This window comes from Conger conger, chromosome 6 (genome assembly GCF_963514075.1).
Source record: "Conger conger chromosome 6, fConCon1.1, whole genome shotgun sequence".
NCBI classification, from domain to species: Eukaryota; Metazoa; Chordata; class Actinopteri; order Anguilliformes; family Congridae; genus Conger; species Conger conger.
In genome coordinates, this window is record NC_083765.1 from 31,663,206 (window position 1) to 31,687,242 (window position 24,037).

Consider the following 24,037-nt stretch of genomic DNA (forward strand, 5'->3'; position numbering starts at 1 on the left):
TTATCACTCATTTCAGTTTCAGCTTTGCTCTCATGCGATTGGTTGCAGTGTGGATGAATTGTGGGATTTCATCAGTGGTTGTATCATTGGGGCTCTACCCCCTGCCTTGCTCTGCACATTCTGTGCTCACGTAATACAAACACACCAGGGGGAATTATCACAAAGCAGGATTACTGAGTTAGCTGGATAAGTTTGCAGAGTAAAACATGGCTTTACTTCAGTCCATGTTCCAGTTTTGAAAGGGTTTTACTCTGTGAATTTACTAGCAAATTCAGTAATCCTGCCTCATGATATACCCTGGGTTAATAATATTATTCATATAATAGTGTTATTTTCAGCAGGGTCCATGGAACCCTTTATTGCCCTTAGAACATAATCTTGTGTTTGTAAGCGCTTCAAGATTGAGAGTGTCCCTGAAGCCAGAAAAGCAGGCAGGGTCAGTGTGGAGCGAGTGTGGATTGTGCCTGGCTCTGAGAAATTCACTCATTTACTTCGTCTTATGGTCTTATCTCCTGGCTAGGGCTAGCACGATGTATGAGGGGAGAGACTCTGCATGACATTAGGGTGATGTATGTGTTAATTAGGGTGGTTTATGTGGGTTTCGGTGGTGTATGTGGAGTTGTGGTGGTGTACGTGAGGTTAAAGGGGTGTTCATGGACTGGTGGTGGTATTTCTGGGGTTTAGGTAATGTACTGTATGAGGGGTGAGGACAGCAGTAAGGGGATAAGGGGTTTACTTCAGGGCCTTGTGTTTAGAAATAGTCCACAGTTGGGGAAAGGTCTAAACACTCACTTGTGTTTATATTTATGTCTTAGAGCCGTAACCTATCAAGTTTCCGAGCATAAATAGAGAGAGAGGGTGCCCTTTACCTATTCAAGGCCAATTCATTCAGCTCCTGAATTACCCTTGGTGGGGCGATAAAATGTGATTGTGTTAAAACATTCAATCCCATTTCACATTGGCACACGTGCACAGACACACACACAGAGACACATACACACATACACACACACACACACAAATAAACATCAGTCATTGACAGGAAATGCGCACAGCTGATGTAACAGAGACAGTGCTCGGTGCAGAGTGTCGGTTGGCAGATGTGGTGTTTCTGTTAACCCTGCTCTTGCATCAGAGGCAGCACTGTGGCGTGGCAGTTTAGTCTGGCCCCAGGAAACTAGGTCAGCAAAGTTTAGTTCCAAGGAATTTGAGATGTCCTGGAGAGTGGAAAGTGTGGGGAGTGAGATTTTAACCCCCCCACCCCACACTCTCCAGGAGCCCAATGGCAAGACGTCCAGAAAAAACAAGTCCAGTGCCAGCAAAGCCAGAGGGGAAGACTGAGTCTGAAAATAAAGCACATATAGACTTATAGTGCTGTGAGACTCAGTGGGATGTGCACACTTCTGTCAGACCGTCCCTGCCCCTCTGACCTTCCTCTCTGACCTTCAGATCCTCGACCACAGGCTAATCCTCTACTGCTGACTTCTTAAAGGAAGGGATAACCCAAGCGCCAGTTCACACAATTCAGCATATCACACACATACATGCGCTCACATGCACACACACGCACGCACGCACGCGCACACACATGCACACACACACACACATGCATACACGCACGCACACCCACACACGCACGCATGCACACGCACACACACACGCACACACAAAGCACACACACACACACATACACATGCACACACACACACACACGCACACACAAAGCACACACACATACACATGCACACACACACACACACACGTACACATACACACATAGTTAAATTTGGATTTGAAATATTTCATTACTGCTGTGAATAGCAGATCTGCTGTATGACAGTCAGCCAAATAAATTGTTAAATCAAGTGCTCAGGTGTTAAAAAAAGAAAAGCTCCTGCATGGCAACGTTTCTCTGTAAATGATTGGATTACCCCCCATTAATTTAAAATTAACCTGTTGTTCCTGTCAATCATTTCAGCTTAGAGTTGTATCTCTAAAGCTCTGGAGGATTGTGGGCATCCAGGATTGTTTGCCACTGCAGTACCAGACTCATTTAGATCATCTAATTATATTTTGTACAGCTTTGGCTATCGCAAATAAGCTATTAATGCTCAACTCTTTCAAGTCAGTCGTGACGCTAACCAGCCAAAGACATCCGGTCCGATCGAAAAGCAGGACCACAGTGGGAGATGAGCTTTACTGTTAATTACGCTAAATCCGATTAGACCTTTGGTGCTCTGAATAAAAACTATACATTAGAAGTGGGGAGATTGACGACCTCCCAAAGGCTTTCATTAGCTCTAAAGCAAATAGCTTTCCCCTAGAATTAATTTGCCTTATCTTGGCATTTCACCCACGGTGCTTTAAATTGTATTATTATTGAAATCAATAATGAACTTTATCCTTGAGATCCAGCCTTTGGTGAGGACAGCGCTGAGAAAGCCCACTCCCCTCTTACCCATCCCTCCCCCCAGACACTGTTAGCAGATGTTTATTGGCTGTCGTACACAAACCCCATCAAGTTCTCCACTTCCTAAGGAAGAGGTTGGCGGAGGTCAGGACAAGGTTGCCAGAGTGCAGTTCTGACAGCAGCCCTCATGCAGGCCTCTGTGGGCCCCCACAGAGCCGGGTGAGTTGGGTCAGCGTTTGGGCCGGTGCCACTGTAGGAAGTGTAACAGCAGCTGCCCTGTGACTAAGCTTTTGACATATCCTCCAGCTGTCTACCCCCAAGTCCCTGCGGCTCTGACGGACCCGCCAATGTGTGCTCTGCTGCGGTCAGACCCGTCCCCGCTCCTCGTGCTGACTGCTTTCATTTTATCGTTTAGCAGGTGCCATTATCCAGACAGACTAGCATAGCTAGTATATTTTTTACATAGAATTTAAACTGAATTTAAGCTGTGCAACAAAGCAGCAGTGCCCCACTGAGGACTTGAACCTGCAAGCTTAAAAGCACCCCACAGTCTGAAACCAGCAAGTTCTTTGAGTTCATCTGTAGGACTTTTTAAAATGCTATCTTATAGATGATATGTTTATAAGGCTACCATCAGTAATGAGACATATTTATCAGCATGCCTCGTTTTGTTTGGGGTTACTTGCTATCGAATGTATGTACATGGCGCTAACCAGTGTTGATTTGGAATGGCTGCATAATTACATGATTTCCGTAAGTATTCTTTGCAAATCAGGTGTTAGTTTCACACTGACTGTGACCGCGCTGAACTTGCATATTATTATTAGTTGTGCCTTCGGTAAATCATTATCTCTCTGCAGTAAATAGGGCCCTGGGAATTGTTTCTGCAAATTCTGTTCAACACTTACTGGGAGCTTACAGCGCCACCTTGAACTTTTTTCACATTTTATGCTGTTATACTACACTACTATGAACTATTTTTCCCTTCCAGCACAATAAATTTAACACATTTATGATGCAAATGTTATATTCAACAAATATTTTTAAAAATTGGAGCAAATGTCAAAGATGTGAAAAGTATGCACCCCCCCAGAGCAGTGCTGACTTGGTAAATCACGAGGTGCCAGAGCTCAAAGTTAACAGAGGGGTGGGTGGGTAGTCAACAACTGGAATTGGGTGTACTGGAATGCAGAGCAAAAGGTGATGTGTTATCATAAGCCTTAAGCTACTATCAGCATGACAATACAATCATAGATATATAATGTGCAGTCTCTCGCACTGTTTTATACAGTACTACCACTGTGAGCTGCACCAGAATGACAAGAAGGAAAAACAGGACTTACCATGATAGATAGATAGCCATTTTGGCTTTGTGGCTGGTGGCATTGTCATGATCAGTGCAAGTTTCTTTTTCTCTTTTTCAATCAGGAAGTCAACAATCAGACCAATCAGCAAGCAAGCTAGGCTAACATTAGTTATAATTGGCTAAATTAACTAGCCTATACGAGTGGGTTCACGTGAACTCTATTCACAAATTAAAGACAAAGCTAACTGAACCACAGGGTTTTTAATGTTAGCAAAATAATGGGGTAAGCCCAGAAAATTTCAGCAAAGTCTTTAGTGTGTTGAAAGTCCAATTTGCCTCAAAATGAGTAATGTAGTTCTGTAGTGAAAGTGAGGATGCATTGTAACGGAAATTTACTGCAGGACCCAGAAAGTTAAATAAGAAGGACCATTCCCCAGTTGCTCACTGCACTTGGAGAGCCTTTTTTCAGCATTGGTTGTTTCCTTGACCTTTTGTGTTAATGAGTTCTCTGAGGACCTAGTCCATACAGAAATTACAATGATAAATCGACTTTCTTGTCGAAACAATGCACTTTATGTTGGGACATAGCAGTGTGCAAAAATATATATTTTATATTAATATTTCACAATACATCATTTGCTTTTTTTCATTGTGACTTTTATTTCATATGCAAAACTAGAGCAAGAATAGAATATTAGGGGAAATTTTACAATACAGGAAATGTACTGCAGCTTTGGCTATTGTTTTGCTTTGGACTTCCACTTCCTGTTTGTCCGTGGCTTCCTGTCTATGGCTAAAGCTGGCCCCCGAGGGCTTCCAGCTCCTCCAGTTCTAAATCACCTGCAACCTGATGACTCAGATCGAAACAAGACATTTGTAATCATCATGACATAGTAGGGAAACAAATAATAATATACTTTGCTACCTTGAAGGGAAGGAAAATAAGTTGTTTTTTCCTTTTTTGTTTCTTTTTTTGGAAACCTCTTAAAACAGAGAGGTTTGCTTCATTCTTCATTCAGAACGCCCCCATAAAAGCATGCCTACTTCCTCTCAAGTACAATAAAATAAGAACTGTGGCTATGCCCACACACCATGCTAATATGAATAGCTTGGACAACTCCCATATGGAGCCTATGTTTTTTTGATGGCAGTATGTTTTTACGGCTGCTGACGGAAGTTAGCAATACCATTTTTAGCAGTTATGTCATAGTTAATATAATGTTTATGAAGTTGTGGGCAGTTGGGTTGTTGGGTGTCAATGTCGGGTCCTGCTTTCTTTCTTTTTTCTTTTAGAATAGTGAATAGATATAAATAGCTCTGTGTTTATCCCTTTTCTGCAGTGTTCTTTTTTTTTAGATGGCTAAATTTGGCCCTGCTCCTGTCTTTCTGTCTTTTGCCCTTCTTTAGTTATTTCTCAAATTGGTTTTAATTGTAGGAAGTGAACACCCCCCTCCTCCCCACAGTGGAACGTTCAGGCAGAGGCAGATGTATGTATGTATGCAGAAGGTCCAGCATACTGTATGAGCTGACATGTATTAGCAGCGGGCAGGTGTGGACTGGGAGGGACCCTGGGGCCGCGGGGGTGCCTAATGACCTTTATTTTGGTCACTGAGCTGCTTGTTTTGGCTGTGGAGACTGTATCATGGGACGTCCTGGGCCCCGGGCTCCAGGCCAGACCGGCTGCCTGCTCCGAGCAGGAAGGAGTGAATCACATCAGGCAGGGGAACAGCGCGCCTCGCCTGATTGGGCCCAGATGGTGGCGGTGCTGGAATGAGCGGACGCCCAAGCATTCAGTGGGTCAGCGGGTCAGCTGGTCAGCCCTGATGTCAGCGTTTCTCACTGCTGGAGGGGAGGCAGCTTGCTCACCTCCTTCTTTCCCTTGATAAAAGCTGGAAAGGCCCAGGAGGAAAAGGAAACCGAGGACACAACCGGGAATTATGTGAGCCCCCCCCAAACGGAAGACACAGCCGAGTTTCTGTTTTTGTGTGCTGGCGTGTTGACATGACTGTGATTAATTGGGTGCGGGTGTGTGTGTGTGTATATGTGTGTGTGTGTGTGAGAGAGAGAGAGAGAGTGAGAGAGAAGAGAGACAGAGAGAGAGAGAGAGAGTCTGTGTATCAGTTTGTGGTTCTCCAGCTGGTTGTAAATCATTTTAATAGCGTGAGAGAGGAAGACAAAGTTTCAGAGTTGTTTAATGAGATGAAAATAAAAAGTTAATATTGCAGATATCATGCACACAAAGATGCAATTCTGGTTGTATGACCTTAGTGTTCTTGTCACCACAAGCCCAGTTTGGTGAGTTCCTTATCAAATTATTTTAGTGAAAAACAAAAACTCTCTGGCTCAAAAAGGGACAAAAGGTTAAACGCAGTCCTAATACAAAATCTTGCATTTCAAAAAAGCAATATATATATATAGATATTAACCAAAACTTGGACGATGGAGAGGCACAGTGCTGGTCAATTGCATAGTCAATTGTCAAAAGTCTCACAAGCTAGTTTAGTAATTAATGTGAATATATTGAGGCCCCCCAAGCCTACAGTAAGCTTGTACAACACTTTTTATATCAAAACTATATAAACTACCGCTGCTCACGTAGCTACTCCAAACTTCTGGGCAAAACACTAGCTCTGTTTAATGAAGAGCGAAGCAGCTGCTTTCAGATGCGTTCCAGGTTGATTCTGATCCAGCCGAGAGGGCCGGAGAAAGACCCCTAGGCCTCATGTCTGCTCTATTGCTCAATGAACCATAACTGAATCCCACGCCGGAGCTCTCAAAACCTGGCGCAGAGAAGTTTATCCATGCTCCGAGACTTGCAGAATAGCATCCATATGCTTGAAGTGGAGCTTCACTTATTGCTGGTTTTTTTTTTTTTGCTTCTTTTGTTTACATTTTTGTTGTTTCTTGAGTGCATTTCACGGTGAGAACATCTCCTGTGAATTTCACACACAACAGTCTCTAGAGTTTGCAGAGAATTGTGTGAAAAAAAAACCATCCAGTGAGCAGCAGTTCTGCAGGCAAAAATGCATTGTTAATGAGAGAAGTCAGAGGAGAAGAGCCAGACTGATCAAAGCTGATAGGAAGGTGACCAAAATAATCACACATTACAACAGTTGTATGCAGAAGAGTATCTGTGAACACACAAGGCGTCAAACCTGGATAGGCTACAGCAGCAAAAGACCAGTAAGTAAAAAAAGATGTCTAATAAATGCCTAATAAAGTGCTCACTGAGTGCACAGGTATATTGTAATTACATTATAAACTATAAAACATCTATGACAGGTGATCACAGTTTTTTTTCTGATACGACCCAAAATGGATCTACACAAAGTTGGATGCCACCCCAAATCTGGATCCACACCCTTTACTGTAGCTGTGACTATATTGGCAATATACCACAGCATCTCGTGCCTTGGGGGTTTGGGAACCCCTGATCTATGATGTTTCTTAGAACCAGAGTGTTGTGGACGTGGCCAGAGGAACCAATCGCAACCAAATTCTTGGCAAAGCAGGTGTTTTTATTAAACTGCTTGTAGGCAAAACAGCAAAGATCAAATACCGGCAGTCAGGAACAATGCAGATAAGTACGTAGTCAATCAGGCAGGCAATGGGTCAAACATGGGGGCGACATGGCTCAGGCAGTAAGAACAGTCGTCTGGCAGTCGGAGGGTTGCCGTTTCGATCCCCCGCCCGGGCTGTGTCAAAGTGTCCCTGAGCAAGACACCTAACCCCCAATTGCTCCTGACGAGCTGGTCGGCGCCTTGCATGGCAGCCAATCGCTGTCGGTGTGTGAGTGTGTGTATGAATGGGTGAATGAGAAGCATCAATTGTACAGTGCTTTGGATAAAGGGGCTATATAAATGCCAACCATTTACCATTTAAAAATTTACATGGGAAGGCAGCCCAAACAAGCAACAGTCAAACTAGGATGTCAAACAAAGTCTGATAACAGGAAATCCAAACAAGAAATGAAAGGCAAAGTACACAAAAGTACACAAAACAGGCAGGCAGAAAACCGCTGGAGAGTATGGTTGGGACACAACACAATCTGGCAAACTGAACAGACAGGCAAATTATCCAAATCAATGAAGAGGTGTGAGTGATGGGGAACAGATAAGTGAGTAATGAGCTATGGGAAGCAAACAGGGACAAAAAACACGAGAACAAAGGTAATGTAAAGGGAAATGCTAGGAGCATGGGATGTGATACAGAGAATTGTACTTTGCTAGCACCAGAGTTTGTGATGTGATTTCAAAGCAGACTGATCTACTGTAGCATTTGAGCAGGTTTTCTATAGAAGAGCTCTAAGGTTCTGTGTGATTTACTGAACCATTGAGTTGATGTAGCACACTGGTTTGCCCCTTTGCTTCAGTGAAGCATACTTTCTGTGTAGCAATTTTATAATAATAATAGAAAAATACAGAAAAATGTCCAGTATTAAATTGACTGTGTACATTTTTCTCCTAGAGTGCATTTGATCCCATTCAGGCTTGGTGTTGAATTCAGACTGGATATTTTTATTTATTAAATTGCTGTGTCTCCTTCGGATTTAGTGTTTCATTTTCAACATCCTGCTCCTGCCAGCCTGGGATCTCAGCCAGATGCCCAACAGGAAACCATTCATCCAGCATTAATACCTTGAGATTTGTGATTGCTTTACATGTCAGCAAATTTATATTAGTTAAAAAAGAAAGAATTGGACATAACCTGGGAGCTTTTTCATTGTGACAGTTCTGCCTACTCTGCTGTCCTATTGCCTTATATTATGTGATTGGACTTAATTCCAATAAACATGCAACATTACACTCAGTGAGTGTACAAACCTTTATGGACACCTACTCTTTCCATGACTGACCAGGTGAATCTAGGTGAAAGCTATGGTCCCTTACAAGGCAGCCTGTAGTCTAGTGGCTAAGGTACATTATTGAGACCTGGAAAGGTTGGCGGAATAAGATCTGCACAGCTGTTGGGCCCTTGAGCAAGGCCCTTAGCCCCACATTGCTCCAGGGGTGATTAGCCTTAGCTGCTTAGTCTAATCAACTGTCTATCTACTCATCAAAAGTCGTTTGTATAAAAACGTCAGCTGAATAATAAATTATTATTATTATTATTCTTGACTTCGCCTGAGGGTGGGTGGAAAGAGCGAAGTGCATTTGAGTGTGTCAAGAATAAGCAGTGCAGCTGGTTTTTTTACTTTCAACATCTTGCCATGTGCATCTAGAATGGTCCACTGCCCAAAGGTTCCAGCCAACAGTAGGCAGCTGTCGCCTCTCCTTCATCTATACTCCCTGAAGTGAATTTAACAGGTGAAATCTATAAAAGATCATCTCTTGCTCCTAGATTCACATGGTCGGTATACAGTATATCATGAAATGGTGTCCATAATATGATGTCCACTTAGTGTATGTTATCACATTTTCATACCTGGAGAAAATGACCAAATTGGAGAAAATTGGATGAAAAATATGACAGTCTTAAAAACAGAGAAAATTGGATTATAATAATACATTTCCGGGATAAATATTTTATTTTAATTTTAAACATTTTCCTTTCTTTTAACCAAGCTTTGTTAATGGAACATTGCGCATTCCAGGAGATTGGATTTGTTGCACCTGCTAGTGCAACTGCACATTTAATGATGTTCATACAGTGATTGCCATGCCAATGAGGAAGTCATTATAATACAAAGACTAAGGAATCCAGTCTAACCTCTTAAGTCACATAGTCATAGTGGGTCCTTTTTTTAATGGTGAAAGTGCTAAAACGAACAAACTATTTTAGGATACTCTTGTTTTTGCAACAGTGGTTTTTTATTTTGTATGTGGGGTGACAAAACAAGCATAGGGGGGAACTCATCTCCTATGTATTTTAGAATTTCACAGGCTACAATTGTTATTATTTTTACAGCAATGGTTACAGAACCAAATTAATAATAGATTTTAATGACAAAAACAATCCACATGCAGAGAAACATCAATGAAAAAAAAAAAAAATCTGGGCGAAAATCGTTTTAATCCAAACTGTCCTTTTTTTATAAATCTGAAAATCACTGTGTCTGCCCAGGTTTAGACAATCCCATGCGCCAAAAAAGGTTTCTTGATGTTTTGTGTACTTTTTTTTTTCATTTTATTTTCTTCATTGCTGTCTTTTTTATTGCCCAAGTTTGGACAGGAATGTGCCAGCCATCAGCCATCAATTTATGGACTGTGGCACAGTCAGAGATTTGATTGCACTCTTTTTTATTTACCCCAGTGCATTTAAGAACCACAAATTCCAGCTCATTGATGCTGGGCAGACTGGCAGGTGTTGGGCTGTGACGTGTTGTGTAAGCCTCGTATAAGCCTCATACAATACCCAGCACGGTCAGTGGCATATAACAACTTATAGAAATTCTTCACTGCTCAACAGAACATGATTTCATAGCTGGTTGATCTCTACAGGACACGAAGCACAGATTACCTTGCGCTATCATGTTGTTTCAAGCACAGCACAACCTCTTTATCCCTTTATGTTTATTTCTCATGGAAACATAGAGACCAGCTAATAGTTTGTTTTATGTTGATCCATAGGAAAATTGACAATTTTGTACCACAAAGAAAGTCTGTTGTAAATTACTTTTTGCGTGACAAGTGAAATTTTATTGCCCCATTGGTAAATCTTGAAATGGGTCAAACTGTCACCTCATTGGTGATATTTTTGTCTTATTTAGCAAAAAGGTAATAGAAATATGTTTTGAAGTTTGAAAATAAGACAAAAATACTTGTTGAGATTGACTTATTGTTGGGTTTTTGTAGTGTGGGGCTGAGGGTATGAGCCATTGTAGTACAAGCAAGCCATTCACAAAATTCTCCTCCTAAAGTAGCAGGGGAGTCAAGCGATATCGATGCGTTCTGCCCCGGGCATGTGTTTTAACAGCTGATCGCTTTCCTGGCCTTAATGAATGACGAGATGAGGGAACAATGTTTGGCTCTCATTTACTTCTTTAACACCATGCAGCTGTTGCCTTTTAGCCAGTGATTGGAAGCTAATCTAGAGGATGTCGATACGGTGATCCTGTTGTTAGAGCGTGAAATGGAGGTCCTTCGGAAAAGAGCTTCATTGAATGATCAATGCGCTGGTACACTCTTCTTGGGGAGCTTTCCGGAACGTACGCTCCTGCAAGAACAAACTAGATGATCAATACATTTCTGTTAATAGATGTTTTTAGAGAAGCAAGGCCTATTTTCATTGCAGAGGTCGATCTGACTCATTTGCTTTCCCTCCACGTGTTTCCTGGAAAGGGCCTGATTGTTGAGGAACTTCCTCCCCTGTTGCATTGCTGCAAAACGAAGGACATGTCCCTCTTCATCTTCAAACACGTCGCCACACGCCCTGGGCCTTTCTACACCCTGTCGGGCTCAGGGCATCTTCTGGCTTTTTGTTGCCTTTGAAATCGGGGGGTTTGTGCCTTCAGACATGTTTTCAATTATTTAACGGCGTTTTCTCAGCAGGTTCTGAAGCTGTTCTCTAATGGAGAGGGGAATAGCTGCAGTTTTTGGCTTTCAGGGGTTATGCCGCATCATTAAAGCACACAGCAGTAGGAAAAAGCGTCTGGAAAAAGGAGAACTTCTATGACTCATGCTTTTTGCTTTCATTGGGTCAGGTGAGGCCAGGTGGTTTGCATCTTTGTGTGTTTATCTCACTGATCCTCAAAGGCTTTGCAGTTTAGAACATTTGGTGGTGTCAGGTGTTTTCTTCTTTGGGCAAATGCTGTCTGGAATATTTTGAATCTTAAAATGAAATATTATGTGATCCAAGTGATGTAAAATGTTTGAATTTACTTCAGGATTGATTTATTATGCCACCCATATGATACAGCTTAATCTACTACTCTTAGATGTACAGTACATCTGGCTATGCATGCACACAGTTTGCCCTCATATTTAGAATTGGGAAATGCATTTCTTAATTGAATTCTTAAAAACCAAAGCTAGAGCACACAAGTTTTCTAACCAGTACACAGCATAATGTTTTTAGTGTTCAAGGAAATGTACATATATGGTCAAAGGTTGAGTTAACCTTTGACATTTTCTGTGTATTTGATTATGTTTGAAGACCCATGCATAATCTGTTGCTTTCAATTGTTTTGCATGTCCAGAGCAAAAATCAAAGAGACAAATAAAAACCAAAGAATAAAAATATAATGTTCTACTGAAAGAACGAAGACCGAATACTTCCGAATGCGAAATACACATTGTAAAAGTAAAATAAACTGTGCATTGCATTCTAAGTGAAAACAAACAACTTCAAGAACACAAATAAAGGTGTGTGGTTTTATGAGTTTTGATGAAGTGATGCATAAAAGCCACAGATCTACAAGGAACATCCTTTCTTTTCTTTTTTTTTTACTTCCCAAACAATTATGCCATTTAAAGTTAATGAGGTGGCATTGGAGTGTGCAAAGAGTAGAAGTCTGGCACCTGTGAGATTACAAGCTGTATCAAATGTCTGTGGCTCTGACTATTGCTGGAGGCAATGTTGGTGAATCTTGGATGAAGTCAATGGTGCACAGCTATTCAATTTTTATTTCATTGTATCCCTTTTTTGCGAACCTGCCTTCAAGAACTTTACAAGCAGCCTCGAGCAGCTAAAGTGAAAAATTTAACACTAACGAAAGAAATGGAGTGGATATGAGACTAAAGTCATCAAAGTGTAACAGATGGACTGCTGAAATTTCTATAAGCACCAGGGAATGACAGAGTCTCCTGTTCATCGCATTAACACCTGTGCTTTGTCAGCCAATTAAGAAGTACACCAGGGCTGGAAAGGGGACACTAATTTCAAAATGAATATAAAACGGCCAATTTTACATCAACATAAAATATTGGCTTTGCATGAAATTACTTTAACTACATTTGCTGTTACAGTATAGAACTTTTGCAATGTTGGCATAAAAATGTAAATGGATTCAGAATTCATTTGTATTCGAATGTCAACAGAGTGGGTGGCTACTGCATGTACTTGGCCCCCGGGGTGCTGCTTGTTGCTGTACTATAAACAACATTACATTACAATCACTTGGCATATGCTGTTATCCAGCTCTTATACAGTAGAGGAGAATATCAGTGTTACTTAGTCATACAAAAATGTTATATTACCAGAAGGCACGGGGGCCCATTTATAATCAATAAGCATAATGTTAACATTACAAACAAACATTTGTATTGTCACAAAAGAAAGTACCACGAGACAATATACCTGTAAAAACATAGGTTATCTGTAATCCAAAGGAAGAAATAGTGGTAACACTTACATGAATTGACATTAACTAATGCAATTGCTAACTATTTAACTACCTTCTGAGAAGTTAATCTGAACAGTGTTTTTTATGTATTTGTATCATTAATTCATGTTGACAACTACATTAGTTGATGCCAATTCATATTACCTCATTGTAAAGTGTTACAGAAATAACAGTAATGATAGTAGCAGTAGTACTGCTAGTAGTAGTAATACTAGTAGTAGTTGTACTAGCAGTATTATTTGTATTATTTATATTCAATGTATGTTAGTAATTGCAAAGTGCTGTTTTTATAAATTGACAGATTGCGGAATCAGTTGCACACTAAACCCGGTGCTTCATTCACTTGTATGACAGCTGTTTGGACATGACATCCACCTTGAGACCTGGCCCCAATACTTCATTAACCAGTAGCCTAACAGGGTAGAGCACAGGGTCCTGTTATGACACGTAATCACAAGTTATGGCCATTTTGTCTTGGCGTGAGAGCGAGGCTCCAGTGCCTGTGTAAATGTCACCCCACGCGTGGCCTGTGTGTGACTCCCTGAAAACCGGCACACCTCTGCAGCGCACTGACCTTTCGTGCTAACAGGTAATTATCGCTCTCCACCACCGGCCCTTTGTGAGCGCCTAGTTTATTAGCCCTCTGCTCTCCGCAGATAGCGACAAGAGACACACACATGATATGTCAGCACACAGCCACGTGCCAGAGGAAGGGCCTGGCTGGAGGGTATCAAAAGAACAAACGGAGTGTGAGCGTTGCGGAGATCCTTTGTGTCGTCTTGTCACCACATACTGTGAAAAATGCTTATCTCAATTTCCAGCTTTCATTAAAGCAATTCATTTAGTCTGTAAGTTGATTTGATTGCGGAAAGTAGTGTTTGTTTTTGTAAGGAATTTATCTATTCCTTTATCTTTTTATTTATTTGAAGGTAAAGATTTTGTTCATGAACATGGTGTACTTTTCTGTGCGCTGCAGATATATTTAAAATGTTTGCCATGGATACAGTGAGAGCTCAATATTTATTGCCAGGGAAATGAAGTGCCTGTTGAAAACAAGAACACAGAAATATGTCATGATCTATATCAGGAATGTATTTAGTGCAATATAAATATGTATATATATATTTATCATGAAGGACATGTAAAAGCAGTCCATTTCATCAATAGTCATTTAAAAGCTTTCTTGCATCATTGGTCAAATTTGATTGTAGAATGCAGAAGAAATTGAAATGTAGTTGTGCATGTTTATAATTTGTGAAGTTGTTGTTTGTTAGTAGGTTGCACTTTTATGTGCTTTGGCTCCTTTCAAAGTGTTTTTCTGGGATACAGAGAGGGCCTATTAATCCCCAGCAGTTGTAAGATGTGGTACTAAATGAGAACTTATCAGGGAGTGTTTGCTAACATAACATGGCCACTTTGGGAGCGTTGCAGCCTTCTCGACAGCACAACAAGTCAAGCAGCACAAAATGGAAGACATTTTCTAAACATGGTGGGGGGGGGGAAAGCCAGCCAGCAGAGACAGCTCTATGGTACACAAGTGCTACATTGCATTCATTATCATGTACAGGTTGCACACACTGTATATTAATAGGGCTGTAGCTTGGAAATTGGCCCACAGCCTTGTACAATGACCTCCATCCCTCCATATCCATTTCTCACAACATAGCTATGCTATGCCATTCCATCCAGAAACAGCATGATTTATTTTTTTAGAACAATATATTTATAAACTCACCATCTAATTTCCCCATGTCTGTCTCAGAAGCCCCTGTTTCCTTCGAGGGGAGAGCGATGCATCTATAAGTGTCCAGCCCTGCATCTGGTTCCAACCCCTGAAGTGTCCTTCTGTACCGACCCAGGGCTCATGGTGTTTATAGCCACAGAACCTCTGACCAGGCCTACCTTGAATCATCCACCAGCAACTCCATTCAACCCTTCCTTACAAGGGGCATAACTTTCTCTTTCTCCTGTGTGAGAGACGTTTGGCTGGAGGCCCTCTGGGCAGTCTATATGATGCCAGCTGGGGGTCTTTCCTCCAGACATAACATCATTTGTGCCTTGTAAAAACCATTCCCCAGGGCCTTTTTCATATGACATCATCATATTGCAAGCTCCCGACCTCCTAGGATGTTTATTTTTTTGTGTATATTCGCTTGTTTTTAATTTCATTTCGGCTATCTTGCCCATCTCGTTTCCGCAGTACTCTGGGCTTTTAAAAGCTCACTTGTGCCCCGTAATCATTAATCACTAGCGGTTCTGTTATTTAAATGGATCTGTGTACCGCTGTTTGTGAAGAACAGTTATAATCAAGGTTGGCATTCACTGCAGCAGAGCCAGAGCCTTTTGCATATGGCCCTCATTTAAATGTGCTGGAACCGTGCATGAGCAGAGGAAAAATGTGGATTTTCATTTGGCGAAGTAAAGAGTGCTGTCACACTGAAACGACTCAAATTATAGGGACGGTAACAACCGATCTGCCCTGTCCCCAAATGAAACATTTACTGTGGTGAGTCCGTATGTTCAGTATGTTCATTAGTGCCGTTCATTTAAAAGGCCTCTGTCTCTTTGAATATTCTGAGTGGGGAATGAAACAGAAGGCTAGGGGGACACTTTTGGCTGTTTTTTCCCCTTTCTTCTTGGTTCCAGCAGACACATATGAAGACAGCTTATTATTTGGAGGTTCAGGCCTGGTGTTTGCCCTTTTTTCTCATTCTGTTACTCTTTCTGACAGTCTTCTGTAAAAAGCTCTATACAAATAAAATTGAATTGAATTGAATATGAATGTCCTGTCCTCCATTTTGTTTGCCAGAAACATGGAGGGAGATGAATGGCGAAGAGCTGATTTATGCGTGTTCTCTTTCAGTCAGCTGCTGGGCCCGGATTTCACCGAGACGCACTACAGTGAGAGCGGAGAGCAGGTGACCATCTCGCCCAATCGAACCGTAAGTCTACATCTCTATTCCACAATCCTCCAACTTCCCAGGCTTCACCTTCACGTAGCGTTTCAGCCTATACTGAAGTGCTATGCCTACTGATCAGCTGCCTCTCTGACACTCTCTCTGCACATGTAGGCGTGCACACAGTCATGTTTGGATGGATGCAGTTGTAAGACTTAAGGAATGTGTATTTATTTATTGAGTTGATAAACAGTGTAAGCAGTGGCAGCATATATGATTATAAACTTCATCAGTAGAATGGCATGATGCCTAACTCTGTGTAATTATAATGGATCACCTCAGTGTACAGGCATATTTTCATCTTAGTTTCACATAAAAACTAAGAACATATGGCATTCACCTTGATGTTTATTGCACATATTTCCAAACGTAGCTCAGGTTGCAACCCTCTGTCTGGCTGAGGAGCCTATCTCAATGAAGCAGTCGCACTTTGAAAATGTTTTCAACCCTCCCTCCCATCCATATGCATCATATATTATAGATCTATGCTAGCTATGTATTTAGTGCAATATAACTATGTGAAATATAAAACAATAACATGTGTTACCAAGGACACATCAAACTGTGGCCATCTTTTGCAAGGTTTATTTGTTCTCAGTCTAAAATGAACTTACTAACTTTGAAAAAAAAACCCCACAAACAACAGAAAGTTAAAAAGATAACTTCCACATTTGCTGTTGATGTCCTGGGGCTCCACAACTGGACCCCCCCTGCTTCAGGTAGAAGCGCTGCTGTTTCCTGCCTGTGTCTGCCAAGCTGCAGCCAAGGGCAGGAGGAACCCAGTGATGAAAATGTGATGAAAATACAGAAAACAGAGGGAAGCAAGAGATAGTGTGAGCTACACCCAGTCCAGCTATGAGCTAATGTGCTTCGGCAAGATCCATTTCTTAGCTCCATATCTGAATGAGAAAATATGTGTGCTATTACAATGTTACCTTCATACATTTTCTTTGGCGTTGGTGAAAAATAGCAAACTCCATAAAGTTCATGTCACACCATATAAAATTTTTATTTTTTTATGTATAAAGTGTGGCAGCCTTCTTTCACGAGTGTAGAATGTTTTTTGTAACCTTGGTAAACTTTGGAGTTTTTTATGGAGTAGTACTGTTATCAATTTTGTATCCTGACAGAAATAAATAGAAACAGATCCAGTATTATTTGTCCCATACCTGACCAAAACCACAGCATACATCTGAAGTTATGTTATTTGTCATTATTCCTGTAATTATCTGTTATCATCCGTCATTATTCATCAGGCACACTCCAGGCTTCAGAAAGCTTGTCGCCAGGCTGTTTGTGGAAAGACAGGAGTGCGGCTTTTCTGGAGCTCCTCTAGCAGAACTTGACTCTAGTTCAGCGGGCGGCCTGTTTCTGCTCCATAAACAGCTGTCTCTCGCCTCGCGCTGTCATATTACTGGGCCTTGAATAACCTCTGTAATAACCGCCATCTCACACAAATTTAATTGATTGGCCTCTGCTCCTCCCATGCGAGACAGCAGAAGCCCTGAGTATGCCAACCTACCGATCATACCCAGAGGACGTACCCAGAGCTTCTCAGCTCTTGCTTTGGTATTTAGATGGACATGTAACCCCAGGCAATTCTGAACTCCCAATGAGAAAGACCAAGGAGAAGTGTTTAACATGCTGGTTACAGAATATCTCTGCCTTGTGCATATACATTTGGCACAGAGCAGCATGATTTTTGGTTGCTGGTGAGACCACAAACAGAAGACACTTGGAACACCCGCCCTGCTTCTTGGGGGAAGTGTAGGTTTTGGAGCCATGCTGAACAAGGACAAATTAATATATTTGCACAGACAATTTGATACGTAAGCTACCAGCAGAAACCAATTACACCCACTGAGGAAGGGCAATTAACCTCTGCAGAGCCGATCGCAAGGCCAGCGAGTGGAAAAAAAAAGCTGTCACGGGCGAGCTCTCCTGAGAGGAAAAAGAAAAGGGTGAAATAGATTAAATAGATGTGCCAAGTTCTTATCAGACAGCCCAATCAGTGGCGTTTGCAATGGACGTCTGTGAGATAATGTCCCTGATTTATACGATTTTGATCATTTAAATGATCCTTTGACCCAGATTCACATTGCCTGTCTCAGATTTGGAATGAGAATAACAGATTTTTATATGGAAGCTTTGATATGGAAAAATGGATATTTCCCATAAAGCTGGTTAAAAGAGGAGCAGACATGTTGCACAGACAGGCAAACAATTGGGACTTAATTCAGTGGAATTGGTTTAGAAATGCTTGTCAACATTCAGTTAATACCCTGAGGTACCGTCTGCAAGTCAGGTCAATGAGACCTTTTTTTGGTGCACGAGGTATGCTAAACAAAAGCAATAACAGCCCTTTCCAAATCAATAGATAATCTGTTAAATCAACAGACTAAATGTGGAGACATGCACTGTCTCCATCTCACTGACAAACACACACTCACATATGCAAACACACACACACACACATGCATGCACATTGCCAAAATTTTGCACAGTGAAATTACATTATTCTCCAAGCATGTATGGTTCTCAGATGGGAATATGCAGATGTGAAACAGTAATTCACAGGGAAAGGAGAAAAGGGTCATGGGTACTTATCCTCTTATTGTGTGTTACTAGCATCTGATATATATGTACCCAAAGACATTCATATCCAGAGCGAATTACAAGGCCATTCTAAACAGATACATCTCAGGGGTAACGAACGTAAAGCAGAAAAAATGAACTACGATGTAAAAGAATGATGTGCACTAATAGCCCTAAAGTTAAGAAGTAAACATATGCAGTTGTCCATGTATATTTTGATTTCATTGTCATGCTGCATAGGTGAGCTGACTACTGGGAATGAATGATACATACACAATGAATGTTAGGTGTAGAAAATTCTGTTAATATTCAGAATACATTAACTCACACACACACACACACACACACACCTCCCCCATCACATGTTGTCAGCTTCAGTACTGTTTTCTTCACATCCTGTGCTTTTGCTGTTTGGCTAAATTACCTAATTTCATGGTCCGATAAGCTGCACAAATCCCTTTAAACAGTCAGGAATTGTCAGTTATGCAGCCAATGAAGAGCAATAATTCCCCAGGTTTTGACATTGAGGGGAAATCAGTTTAAAAATGCTTTCTGTGAGACCTGAGCAGTGAACGGAATTAAATGAAATCATCACTAGAGAAGTCAGTGACACAAGCATGGATAAACGATGATCAGAAGAATACTAGTTACTCCATGGGATGATTATAGTAATTCTGTGGATAAATAAATAAATAAAAATGGTTACATTAAATTACATAATAACTGGATATTTATTTCATGAGTTATTATGTATTATATATTTATGGATCAAGAGATTTAGGTTTTTAGAGATTCCTTAAACAGTGTGTTATATACAGTAGAAGCTTAACAGTAGGTATGGTAAAAACTCAACAATAGATTAGTTCCAGCTCAGTGCCCCCATGCTTCTCAAAAAATACCTTTAATAAATCATTGACAGTTTTCTGCACTTAAAACCAGAGCTTTTAATTAGGGTGTCAGATTTCAGTGTTGTATGCTAGAGGGAGGACCACAATGTCTGTTGGTTTTCACTGTGTTTCAGGAGATGGAATGATTGATTCAAGTAGTCCACACATCTTGTTTACAGCTTCTAAATTATCCGTTAATTAAAAGAAATAACAAGACATGCAGGCCTCCAGGAGTTGCTTATCACTCCAAAAGCAGCATTTGTGCTATGTTGCTATTCCCATTCATTTCCAAAACCACAACTGCTATATTTTCTTCTCAAGTTATTTTAATGAAGATACATAACAGACATCTGGTCCATAAAGCGTGTCCAGTTGATGTGATGATAATTCTAAGATTACAACAAATTATGAAATGTCATTGATTTAATATTCAAGTTTCCTGGTGGAATTGTAACAATACTAATGAATCATAAGAGTCCATGTGGTTTTCATGCTTTTGGGAACTGGCATGTAATCAGAGAGAATCGTATGGGAACATACGGATGGCAGGCTTCTTCTGGTCAAGCAGCCAATCCAGCTCCAGATGTTGTGATAGCTGAAATAGCACAGACTTGTTTATTTCAACAGCGTAGCATAGCTTCCGCCTCTGTTCTCTGTTTTTCCATGTTCAGTGGTTACTTGATTAGCACTTAACTTCAAGTATCATTGTAATAATGATTGTGAAAGTAAGCCATTTAAAACCCTGTTTCTCAAATCAGCTTGTCTTCACTGAGTTTCTGTTTTCTTTGACATCGCACAACTGTCTGAATGGCGTCTGACAAGTAATAATGAAATAATCCATGCCAAATAAGCATGATGAGTTATCAAATTGGGCTGAAGGCAATGTAGCAAATGACAATGATGTTAAACCTAAATTAACAGCAGTGTTCAACAATTTACATTGTTCAATTATTTTACTATGTGCCAATCACGTCTTAGCATTCGAGATTCACAATGACCACAGTCCCTTGATGGCTAAGAGAATTTCCTAGCTTTTCACAGGTTGTGGACTTCTGCAGTAATCTAGGCACAAATGTTTGCTAGAGCATGCATATGTGAGCCAAGCATAAGTGAGTGAGTCACTTGTCACCTGCTACTCATGAAGGGGAGAAGTGGAACCTGTGATGAGCTCAGAGTAGATCTAACATTTAGTGTGTACAAGAAGCTGAACATGGTTTGTGCTGCAGAAGAAATCTTCTTAGGCATAATCAATGATGCATGCATTTTTAAAATGATTTTTGTAAGCAGGTCCTCCCGACACACACACATACACGGACACACATACACACACACATGCACGCACACACATACAGGCACACACGCGCATACAGTGTTTTCTATTTTCAGGTTGGGCTGCATTTGCATTGGTCGGGCCAGGTGGGCATCTACTGTGGAAAGTGATGTCAGTATATAAGGCAGGAGTCCTTTAATGACTTTCACATATGAAGACCTCTCCTCTTTTTCTTTCTTTCTCTTTCTCTTTCTCATTGCAGGACCACTGTTTCTACCATGGCTATGTGAGAGGACACCCAGATTCCTGGGTTGCTCTCAGCACCTGCTCTGGGGTCCGGTGAGTCACGTGACCAGACATCGTGTTTGATGGGTCTGAAGAGCCATTTTCCTCTGGCTAATTCCACTGAAAAGGCCATAAAGTAAAATTCATTCATGAAGCTCACTGACAAATATTTACAGTATTGCATCAGTGCATCCCATGTGAATGGTCCCTCTCTCTACTCCACCGATGCACCAATTAAGCTGTCTGGTATGGGATGATAAATGGCGGGTGCTTGCTCTCTGATGGAGAATAAAGATTAATTGGCCAATTATAACTCATTAATATTGATAAAAATAAATTACTTAAGAGCTATCGGGCATTAGAGCCATAAATAGTGAACGAGAAACCCAGATCTTCTGTCGTTCTACCCACACTGAAGAATCGCTGAAGAACTCAAACTCAGCTGTAGTGTCTATTTGGTCACATAAATATATATATTTTTAAGTAAAACAATGAGTTTGTTTGTAAACACATATGTTAAATCCACATGTTGCTGAGAAAAAATGAAATAGTTTTTTCTACCTGCCCTGAAACTATTTGGCATGATATTCAGTTTATCATCCCAAGCATGTTTTTCTGTCATCACAATGAGGAAATTAGTTATGGAGTCACACACACAAACAATTGTCATGAGTAGTGTGTCACCGCTGGTTCAAATTGTTTGGTTCTGCTCTTGACAACAGGAGTGTCCAGGTTGGTGCAATTGTATTCTAACTTCTTGACTTTGTTCTCGATAGCAATTTTCTGTGCGAAACTCAGCCAGAATAATAAGTAGCGGCGTGTAGGCTCTGGAGTAGAGTGACACCTGGGAGAAGGTCTTCCAGTTCATGCATTTAACAAATTACAGGAAGGACTGAAGGAGTAATCCTACTGTGCCCGCCCTCTCCAGGAAAAGCTTTCCCATTCTAATAGCTGCAGAACAACTTCCTTTCCAAAGCAAAATGTCACTGCTCAATTTGGAGGGAACGTTGCAATAAGCAGGGGTCCAATTGCTCCTGCACTAGGGGAAAGGCCTCAGAGGAAAGCAATCTCTTTCCTCTCCAGTCTTTCATTATACCCTTGCGTTTAGGCACTGGAAGAGGCACATTCAGTCATGTGGAGGGAGCTCGGTCACCTCAGGAACTCACGACGCTGCAAAGCTTGCACGTTAAAACGAGAGTCCATGCAGCATTTCCCTAATTGGATTTAATTTCCAAAGCTGTTTTGTCCTTTTATCACATCACCAAATGCCAGATACACAGGAGAGCCAAGTGTTTAACAGGCCGGATCTCAAAGCTGGAACTATAAGGCTGAGGTTGAAGCACCCGCTGTCTATCGCACGTTAGTCAGCTGTAGTTTACTGCAACCAAGTACTGGGTACATCAGATTTAACAGGAGTAGACCCAAACATAGCCTCAAGAGTGTGTGTGTTTGTCTGTGTGTGTGCGTGCGCATGTGCCTGTGTTTCTGAACCTTTTCTAGGGGCATCAGCTGAGAAACAGAAGATCATTTTTACCTCCCCATCTCCCCATTCAAGTTAGGTGTTTTGTGAAGACTCAGAACTCTTAGTGATTTTATTAGATGAAGCTACTTAATTAGAGAAACATTACAGAATTGCGGTTTTGCGGTTGTCATGAACTAATTAGCTTTTAAACTGGCACTGGTACAGTGGCTTGCATTTAAAGACCTTTAAATTTCCTTAACCGTAAAAAAGAAATAGGTCTGTACATAAGCGTGCAAAGTACCGTGAAGTTCATCGCTCTTCCCTGATGCAAAGATATCGGAGCAGCCAAGGAGCTGTCAGACAGCTTTATTGAAATGTAAAATTTATGTATTAAAATGTAGACTTTTTTTCATTACTTGTGCTCAGTCGCAGATTTCAAACCTAATCCAACTTTATTAAAATCCCAAATTGCCAGCTCAGCAAGAATCAATAAATAGAACTTCTGATGATTGGTCCTGAGAGCTTTTCCTTTAATAATGTGAGGCCATTGTTTTTTTAAGTGTCATATTTGTCTCTTGCCTGCACCCTTTAATCCTGACAAGCTCTCACACAAACCGGGAGAGAAAAACATTACTCACACACTGAAACAGTCTTTCTTGCCGCCAGGTCTTAGAAAGCCACTGCACACAGCTTCCAGGTATCAGAACCCCATGTTATTGAAGGTTAGCTCTCTATTAAGCAGCTTAATACATTCTCCATGTAAGAATGTAATAGAAACATGGTAAATCAAATGCATTTATTTTACCAAACAATTAAGTGGGTTAAGAAGCCATAGAATGGTTAGCACTGCATCAAGTGATTACAGCTCTCTATTTCTGAGCATACACACTTTTGCAGGTATGTAATATTCTGTACAGTTTAGTGTCTGACATAAACAATTTGGTTCTAGAATTGCCAAATGAGTTCGAGAAAATGTCACATTAACGGAACGTATGAACAAGAAAGTCAAAAGTCAATTGCATTCTGGAAAAATGATATATAATCTTAATAAAGATGGTGGGAGGTTTGAGAAGTAGTTTGTGGAGCGATGCATCAAATTAAGTTTTAAGCACTCAGCAAAGATTCTTATCCAGAGGCAACTCAGGGCAAGTACCTTGCTCAAGAGTCCGATGCCTGTGTTCCACCTGGGAATCAAGCGCATATCAGGTGCTGGGTCCGAAGAACAAATCGCAACCCAGAACCTGGCAGAATAGATGTCTTTATTAAATGACAAGCAGATCAAGCAGGCAGGAGTCGAATACTGGCAAACGGGTATAACGGAGATAATCAAGTTCGTAGTCACAGGCAAAAGTCCAAACACAGAAAGTCCAAACAGGCAACGGTACAGAGCACAATCCAAAGGTCTAAATCCAATAAGCAAAGCTAAGTTTGATAACAGGTCATCCGAAACAGAACAGAAGGCAAATCCCCAAAAAAAGAAGTCGGGGTACACAAAAGGAGACGATACAGGAGACAGCCCGGCAGAAAACCGCTGGAAAGTATGGTAAAGACACATAACAATCTGGCAAATCATCATGGCAAA

The 24,037-nt window shown here is 41.0% G+C and overlaps 1 protein-coding gene across 2 annotated transcripts in view; it reads left to right on the forward strand.

Annotated features, from left to right (window-relative positions):
* Nucleotides 1-24,037, forward strand: part of LOC133130356 (disintegrin and metalloproteinase domain-containing protein 33-like) — a 104,522-nt gene that overhangs the window by 43,486 nt on the left and 36,999 nt on the right. For both annotated transcript variants that reach the window (XM_061244890.1, XM_061244891.1), the window contains exons 4-5: nt 15,863-15,941; nt 20,971-21,047. In XM_061244890.1, coding sequence (XP_061100874.1) covers nt 15,863-15,941; nt 20,971-21,047 — 156 coding nt within the window. The remainder of the gene's footprint in view (nt 1-15,862; nt 15,942-20,970; nt 21,048-24,037) is intronic.